This window comes from Cebus imitator, unplaced genomic scaffold (genome assembly GCF_001604975.1).
Source record: "Cebus imitator isolate Cc_AM_T3 unplaced genomic scaffold, Cebus_imitator-1.0 Scaffold58, whole genome shotgun sequence".
Taxonomy (NCBI): Eukaryota; Metazoa; Chordata; class Mammalia; order Primates; family Cebidae; genus Cebus; species Cebus imitator.
This window is the reverse complement of record NW_016107373.1, coordinates 2,590,928-2,600,023: the sequence shown is the minus strand read 5'-3', so window position 1 is coordinate 2,600,023 and position 9,096 is coordinate 2,590,928. Positions and strand designations below refer to the sequence as shown.

General features: G+C 45.6%; 1 protein-coding gene across 10 annotated transcripts in view; it reads left to right on the top strand.

Moving 5' to 3' along the window:
• The window catches only part of PRDM11 (PR/SET domain 11), an 82,059-nt gene that overhangs the window by 49,711 nt on the left and 23,252 nt on the right, over positions 1–9,096 (top strand). For all 10 annotated transcript variants that reach the window (XM_037738866.1, XM_037738863.1, XM_017529381.2 and 7 more), the window contains one exon: positions 8,069–8,136. In XM_037738866.1, the coding sequence (XP_037594794.1) occupies positions 8,069–8,136 (68 nt within the window). The remainder of the gene's footprint in view (positions 1–8,068; positions 8,137–9,096) is intronic.

Genomic DNA, 9,096 nt, shown 5'->3' with positions numbered 1-9,096 from the left:
TTTTTTTGGCATTGTAGTAGAGACGAAGTTTTGCATGTTGGCCAGACTGGTCTTAAAATCCCAGCCTCAAGTGCTCCACCTGCCTCAGCCTCCCAAAGTGCTGAGATTACAGGCATGAGCCACCACACCCAGCCATATGGCCAAATAGTGTTCCATATCTTGTTTACCTCTTCATTCATTGATGGGCAGTCTCTGCCTTTTGGCTATTATGAATAATGCTGCTGAAAGCATTTGTGCACAAGTTTCCATGCAGACACAAGTTTTCATTTCTCTTGGGCATAATACCTAGGAATGGAATGGTAACTCAAGGTTTCATCATTTGAGGATCTGCCAGGCTGTTTTCCAAAGCAGGTGATCCATTTTGTTTTCCCACCAATCATATGAGGGCTCTGATTTCTCCGCATCCTTGTCAACCCTTGTTTTTCCTGACTTTTTGATTATAGCTATCCTGGTGAATGTGAAGTGATACCTTATTGTAAAGCATTAGGGTTTTGCTCTGCTTTTTTCTTAGCTCTCATTCATTTCAGTGGTTATTGAGGGAGAGCTACCCATGATGGATATGCAGGTTATGTACTCAACAACTCCATGGGGTGCTTTTCATATCAACCCTGTTGACTACATTCTTCTACCAGATTAATTTAGAAGACTGTTCCAATCTGCAGCATGATCATTAAAGTGTGTTTCTATCTGATTTCTCTCTGGCTCATTCCAGTTTACATTTTTGATGTCCCCTAGATAAGCAGATACTCCTGGATCTCTCTCTCACCTTTACGCAAGACGATTCGTACAGAGCAACTAAGAGATGGGATTCAGACCAGTCTTCTTGACAGCTGCTTCTCCAGTTCTTCCCCAAGGGCCCAAACTTGGACTCAAAATGCTGTTGCCTTCACCAGGAGCCTGCCTCCTTATCAAGGAGAGCAAGGCTGTGTGTGATCAGGGTAGCGGGTGGTGGTCCTGAGGCTGGTCTATTGTCGTGACACCTTTTACAGGCAGTGAAGAGGGGCTGCGAAGGGAAGAGCTGTCTGAGTTGGTTATAGGCTCTGTTCCTGGGTTCCAATCCTGGCTCTACCACTTGCCGGAAATGTGTCTTTGGGCTGCTCACCTGTTCCCTCGCAGTTCAGTGGTTTTATCCATAAAATGTGGGTGCATAGTACAATGGAACACACCCCTATGAGTTGTTGTAAATACTAATGCTTGTTGCAGGCCTGGTACTTAGCATGTGATGAGCAGATCACAGCCTGCTTTAGCATCTACAGTTATCGTCAGGTGGGTTTCAGGAATGGTTGAGGGTGGGAGGTGAAATCAAAGTATGTAAAACCTGGATGTAGCATTTGGTATTGTTTGTCAACATGCCTCATTAACCAGGTCTCCAGAGTCTTCTCAAGCATTAAGAAGAAGGAAATTCTGCCATTTGCAACAACATGGGTAAACCTGGAGGACATTATACTAAATGAAATAAGACAGACAAAGGACAAATACTACCTGATACCACTTATAGGAGGAATCTGAAATAGTCAAATTCATAGAGACAGAGAGTAAATGGTGGTTGCCAGTGGCTGGGAAAGAGGGAAATAGGTATTAGTTCAAGGGTATAAAGTTTCAGTTATGCAAGATAAGTAAGTCCCAGAGATCTGCCATACAGCATAGAGCCTGTAGTTAACAATACTGTACTGCATACTGAAAAATTTGCCAGAAGGGTAGATCTTACCTTAAGTGTTATCACAATAATTAGAGCAGGAGGAGTCTTTTGGAGATAATGGATGTGTTTATGTCATAGTTTGTGGCAATGGTTTGACAGGGGTACACTTATTTCCAAACTCATCTAGTTGGATACGTTAAATATGTACAGCTTTTTGTATGCCAGTCATACCTCAATAAAGTGGTCTAAACAGAAAAGACATTTGATAAAAGGAAGTTTTGGAATAATAAAAGGAAGTTCTCATTTCCTTATCAGTTAAATTAGGGCAGATGGGTTAAATCATGGTTCTTGAGCTTTTTTGAATCACCTAGGAAATTATACTCATGTGCCAATGTTCATGAAAAGCTGCACACATTTTAAGGGATACCCCCTTCCCCAGACACCAGGTTAGGAGCCAGTTTAGATTATCTGGATAATCTCAGATGCCCTCATCTGGCTTTAGTATTCTTCACTCCATGTCTCTGGCCATAGCAGAGGCTGGAGTTCAAGTTCAGGTTATCTCTTTATCTCTCAGGTCTTAAGCTGGTTGGGCTGGAGAGTAGCTAGAGAAAAGAGGTGATGCATCCACTTCCTGGGGCTTGAGTGAGGAGCATCTCAGGTATGCCAAAGCGCTTCGTCAACGGCGAATGGCTTCACCAGTCATTTTTATAACTACTTTGCTCTATGAAGAAATGCAGGATTAAAAACTAAGAATGCTTTATGGATTCAGTGAATTCCTGGAAAGTTGCAAACAAATCGGGTTTTTGAAAATCCATCTCTACGGCATCTGGTCATGATACCATTTAGAGGAGCCCAACATTGAATCCTCAATTGGGGCAGACAGATGTTCTGTTGCAAAGCAGAGCATTCCTCCCTATTAAAATACCAACCTGCAGATAGCAGATTTGCTCAGAGGCAAAGCTGGAAGTTCAGAGAGGGCCCCAGAAGAGTCCTGTTTGATGCTGGGTTTCAGGCATGGTTGACGGTGGTTAATGGAGTCATTAGGGAAATGTTGGCTCCAACATCCATTGCTCCACAAAGTGGTTAAAGCATAGACTGTACTGCCAGAGACCTGAGTTTAAACTCCAGCTTCCCATGTGGAAACTTCCTTTGCCGCCTCAGACAGGTTACCAACAGCCCTCAGTCTCAGTTTTCTAACCTATAAAGGGAGGATAATCATAATAGCTGTGAGAATTAATAGTGTATCAAAGTACTTGACATAGTGAAGGTACTCCATGAGTGGTAGCTGTTAATGAGGTTTTATTTTTATTATCTTTATTAATTATTACCATGGTCTGAAATAGGATCCACTTAGACCATGCTTGGCCCAGGGGGCCAAACTCCATGCTTTTATGTTATTTTTCTGAGCATCCCTCTACATAGAATCACACAATCTTCATTTTAGACAGAACTTTGAGGTTATTTAGGACAGATATCCACTGAATGAGCAAGTCCTTTTTTCAGCCTCCCTACTAGCAATCATCCCCTGCTTGAATACTCCCAGTAACAAGCTCACCACCTCACTCTTCTTATCCTTACTCTTCTTCATGTTAGGCCATCCCTCCTTGTGCTGAATTCAGGCCTGCGTCCCCCTAGATGCAAGCAGGTTCTAACCATCCTGTCCCCACGACATGGTTGTTCTTCCCACATCTGATGATGATGGCTCTGCTTTCTCAGGTCTCTTCTCCTCCAGGCTAAGGAAGCTTCTTACCATGTGGGTTCCCCAAGTTATCAAAGGCCTTGCATCACAGTGCTCAGAGCTTCTGGCTGGTCCAAAGTACTAAGTTCAGAGGGACCAAGGAGTTGACCTTGAGGGATAAGGCAAGGAAGACGCTGGGAGACCAGCCTTCTGGGGGCCGCTCCTGAGCATCGGGCCCTGCTGCCATTCCTGGACCCATCTCAGTGCTAGAACTGGAGGCTCACAGCCTGCTGTCTACTCAGGGTGGCCTGGGTTCATCAGTGGCCTGTAACGTGATCCACAGGCCCTGTGAGATCCTGCCTGCCCTGCACCTCTGCCCAGGGCACCATCTGTCTCTTCTCTAAGATCTCAGCTTATACTCCATGTCCCCAAGAAAGGTCCTCAGCAGATTCCCAGGTCCAGGGCTGCAGCTCAGAGATCCAGTAATCCCACATAATTCCCCACCATGGTGCTGGCCATGCCGTATCACAGTGGTCTCTCTTCTGTGTCCCGCTAGGCTGTGAGCTTTCCAAGAGCAAAGACATTCTCTGCCTGTGTCACCATTCTATCCTCAGAGCCTGCCACCATGCCCACTCCTTCCATGATGTTTGCTGGTTTAATGAATGAATGAATAAGTACTTGATTTGAAAAAATCCTGATTGATGGGAAAGATAAGCCAAAAAACACCCCTCAGAAAAGCTCTAGACCTGAACCCAACAGACAGAGGTCTCAGGCAGTTCCTCTGTCCTTCACAGCCCTCACCCAGGCTTCTCTGTGCAGATGAAATTGCCAAGGCTTATCACCACTCGGTGTTGACCCACAGGGCTCCCACTGCCCTAAATTAGTAGTAACTAATACTTGAACTCTTAATGATCTCGATTATGATCACAATGCTAACAGTAACCACTCACTGAGTGTCTTCCACTTTCATTATGACAGCAGTGCTGCAAGGCTGGTTTTTATCCCATTTTATAGATGAGGAAACTGAGGCATGGTCTGCAAAGCCATCTGCCCAAAGCCACTCAGCTTGTGTGCAGTGAAGCTGAAATTCTAGCCAACTCCTCTGGCTCCATGGCTCTTACTACCATCTATGTGCTCCTACTACTGGCTGTGGGACCTAGACATGCTTCTTTTTTCCCCCAGAAGATAGGGGAGCAATCAGAAATGATAATGTTGGGGAAGTAATGTTATGATAAAGTCCGGGGTGCTCTGAGACTCCAGGGGAGGGTCCCTGCAGACTGGACCATCACCTGAGGAGACTGCCATGGGAGGGGAAGCCCGAGTTACATGTTTTCTCTTTTTATTTTTCTGCGATTTTTAAAACACAGAGTCAGTATAGTCTCATAGACAAATAAAGCAAAAGCATCCCTGCCTCCTTCTTTCCTCCCCTCTAGAGGTAACGAGAGTTGAGAGTTTGAAATGTACCTCCTAGACTTTCTATGCTCATATATACGTGTAGTGGTATGCTGGTAGATGTTTAACAACTGACGGTGATGGTGATGGTGAGGATAAGTGCCAATTTCCGTGGTGTAAATGCTCCCCCCATGGCTGATTTCAAGCTACTAACATGAAATCACTGAATGTGCAGTTGGGAAGAAATGTGCAATCACAGCTATTGTATGTTCTTTCTACTATGCGGCTACAGTAGGGGCCAGTACCCTCCAGAGCATAGAGAATAGTCAGTCAAATGTAGTAAAATAACTGAGAAGTGGGTAAGTTTTGAGTATTTATTGCCTTTTAAAAATGTATCATTTACTGACTTGTAAGCTTATGTCATTGAATTTTTAATGGCTGTGTTTAACAACTGGTTCACAAAATTCCTGAAAATTTAACAGTTGGCTCTCAGTATAAGCTGGCTCTGGCATAGCACTCATTTCATTTTTACTAAAATCTTAATATTTTGTAATTTTTTTCTTCTTTCTTCCTTCCTATCTTCTTTCCTTTCTTTTTTCCTTCCTTCCTTCTTTGCTTCTTTCTTCTTTTCTTTTTTTTTTAGAAACACGACCTTGCCCTGTCACCCAGGCTTGAGTGCAGTGGCACAATCATGGGTCAGTGCAGCCTCAAACTCTTGGGCTTAAGCAATCCTCCTGCCTCAGCCTCCTGAGTATTTGGGACCACAGGCATGTACCACCACCCTTGGCTAATTCTTTGTGGAGACAGTGTCTTGCTGTTTTGCTCAGGCTAGTCTCAAACTCCCTGGCTCAAGCAATTCTCTGACCTCAGCCTCCCAAAGTGCTGGGATTACAGGTGTGAGCTTTGCACTCAGCCAACTTTTTCCCTTTAACTTGCTTTTTAACTAAAAGGCTCTTCATCCAATCATTCATCCAACCAGTATTCCACCATATGCCATGCCTTCCCTGTGTTAGGAACCAGGGCCACCATCGTGATCACAGCAGCCACATGCTTTGTGCTCATTAGCTTACGGTCTAGACAGGGAGCCAGTCAGTTACCAAATTGGCAAATAGGTATCAACAAAATGCTCACTGTAATTAGGCCTCCTAAGGGAAGTTACAGGATGATATAACAGAGATGATGCCATGATAGGCCGGGGATATGGAGGTTGAGGTGTAGCAAGGAAGAACTTCTTTAGGTTCAAGACTAGGAAAGGCTTTTTCTGTGGAGCTGACATAATCTGAGAACCAAAAGCTAAGAAGGGATCACATACTCAAAGCTTAGTGGGAAAAAAGTTGGAAAAGGATATGTTTACTTGGGTGCCATTTCCGTAAACTTTACGCACATGCAAACAGTCCTGTGTGTTGTTCTTTGAAAAGTCCTTGTGTCATAAAAATGGAAAGGCTTCCCATCATCTCCAGGATGGTGGTTACTCTTGGAGGGAGGAAGGGAAAGGGAAGCTGGAGGCAGAGAGGTCTTCCACTGCAACCCGGCACTTTCTTGAAGCAAAAGGAGAGAGAGGCCTGAGACAAATATAACTCATGTTAATTTTTGTTGCTGTAGCTGGTGGGCACAGGGCTGTCGGCTGCATTCTTCTTTATAACTTCTGAATGCTTGAAATATTTCATGATTATTGTTATTTTTAAGGGTAGATAAAAGAGGCTCTAGGCAGTGGAACTGGCCAATGTTAAGGCTCACTCTCAGGGCACCAAGGCTGCAGAAAAGTGAAAAGGACGTGAGAGGCCCAGGGTAAGTTGGGGAGCACGCCTGTGGGCTGTGAAGGCTGTGGCCATAAATATGAGCTTTATTGTAAGTACAGCATGCCGTCTTGAGCTGGTGTGGGACATAATCTGATTTACATTGATAAAATACTTCTCTGCTGCTTTGAAGAGAATGATAGAGGCTTATGAATGGCACCAGGTTAGGTAGGAGTCTAGGCATGGTGTCTGTCCATCTGTTTCCCATTTCCCAGGAATTCTCCCAGTCTCTGCTTCACTGAGTCCTCAGGGAACCAACCCTGATCTAGCTCATGTGTACATTATATGTCAAGGTGTACATTATATGTCAATTATGCCTCAGTAAAGCTGTTAGAAAAGGAAAAAGAAGAAACATATCATTATGAAACAAAAAGAGGTAGGGTGAATGAAAGGATGGACCTGCAAAAAACTAAAAATTCTGGGAACGAAATCTATTCATCAAAATAAAGATACTCATTAAAAAAGAGAGTAAAGAAAGATGGAAACACCTCAGTAGATGGGAGAAACCCTGGAATAGACACAGCCGAAGAGACAATTAGTGGACTGGAAGAGAGTTCTGAGAAATTTTTCCAGAGAGTGCCCAGAAAGATAGAGAAAAATATGGAAGAGTAGTTAAAAGACATGGAGGAGAGATTGAGCTACTCTCATACCTGTTTAACAGAAATTTTACTGAATGAGAGGGGAGAAAATGACTGAGAAGCTGTTACTTAAAAGCCTAATGACTGAGAATTTTCCAGAATTGAAAAAAATATAGTCTTGGAGTTGGAAGGTGTTCATCAAGCAATAAGGAGAATTTCAGGAAAGTAAATCTCCACTTCAAAACCACGTAGCAAAGCTGCAGAAAATCAAGAGTAAAATGAAAGTGTTAAAATTTACCACAGACAGGATTACCCACAAAAGAGCAACATGAAACCGACAGTTGTTGCTTTTGCGCCAGTGGCAGTCTTTTTAGTAATCTTCAGAGTGCTGAAAGAAAATAAAACTTAGCCTAGAATTTCATACCCAGCTGAACTCTGATTAAAGAGTGATGATGAAATAAAAGAGAAAGCAGCCCAGCTTCAAACCCTGAGGCTCTTGAACATTTAGAGGTTGGGGAGAGGAGGAACCCTCTCAAATCACATATGCTCAGTCATCCAGCAGTGGCCTCTGTCTCCCACAGAAACTGTAAAGAGAGAAAGATTTATTTAGTCTTTGTAGTTGCAACTGGAGGCCAATGGAAATGCCCCTTGTCAGCCATGTTGCTGAGTATTCCATCAAGACAGAGGAGGGAGGTGGTCCCATCTGTCTGCTCCCCATCTCCCAGGAATGCAAAACACGTGTGAAGGGCTTTGTGTGTCTAGGAGGATGGGCTCCCCAGTGTCTCTAGGAGATTGGGAATGGGTGGAGGATAGGTAGCAGGGATTCTGAACCCAGCCTGCATTTCAGTTCTGTAGCAGTGGTGACATTTCAGGGGAAGGGGGTGGCAGCAGGCGGGGCCAGGCCCTGGGCCCTGGTCAGGAAGGAGCCCAGGGACATGAGAGCTCCTCTAGAATGGCCATCCTAGACTCTCTCTCTTTCTTCCAGATTGTGGACAAGAACAACCGCTATAAGTCCATAGATGGCTCAGACGAAACCAAAGCCAACTGGATGAGGTGAGCCCCACTCTGCTGATGTCCTGGGGGTCTTGCCTGGCCTCTGGAAAGGAGCCAAGGGAGTGTGTTGGTCCTATGGGATCTCCAGTGGTGGAGACCTCTGGAGGCCCAGAGACCGACGTTCACAGGATTTGGGACACATCTAGCTCTGAAAGGCCCACCTTTTCCCCTAGGCCTCCATTAGGGGGCTCTAGAGGACAGCCTGTGGCCAGGCTGTTGGGATGCAGGGACCCCTCGGGCTGCTCACTTGGCAGTGTGTCTGGAGGACCTGGGCCCAGGCTCCTGGCAGCATTCCTGGGGGAGGAGGGGGAGAATGTCTGTCCCCCACCTAGGACCGTGACCCCTTCTCAGAGTGTGAGAACCGTCCCAGTGCAGCCCCAGCAGTTCAAACAGCCTCCATGGAAGAGAGGGCTTCTGACAAAGTTTTCAGCTCAGTTTTTGACAGTGCTTGCTGCCTAAGTTTGAGTACTTTGAAGAGTGAACTTTACCCTGTTCCAGTGTTTGGGACAGAAGTTTGCACCAGAAGGTTCCTTAAATGCCAGCCAGAGGAGGCAGGAGACTGGCCCTGGCTGAGTTGAGCCTGGAACCACGGGTCCAGCGTGATGCTGATGGTCTGTGCCATGTGCGAGGGGCTCTGCCGGGTGGGGTTTGTGGACGGCGTGGGAGACCCGACATGCCTGGCTGCTTGCTTGATGGCCTCTTTCGGGGACCTAGGAGCACTGACTGGGGATCTGGATCTGGATGGGAGGGAAGGAAGCCTCAGATGTCTGGAGTGCGGGGCACAGCCACACCGGGGACCTGGGGCCCTCTGCTGGCATTTGTACAGTTTCATGACCCATGAGGTCTTGGCCTGGAGGTGGGATCGTGCTTGGAAAGAGGGCAGATGAGGACTTCCTAAGGGGGGCGTGCTGTCTTCAACTCTGAGACTTTCTGAGCAAATGAGGAGAAACAGGTTTGAGG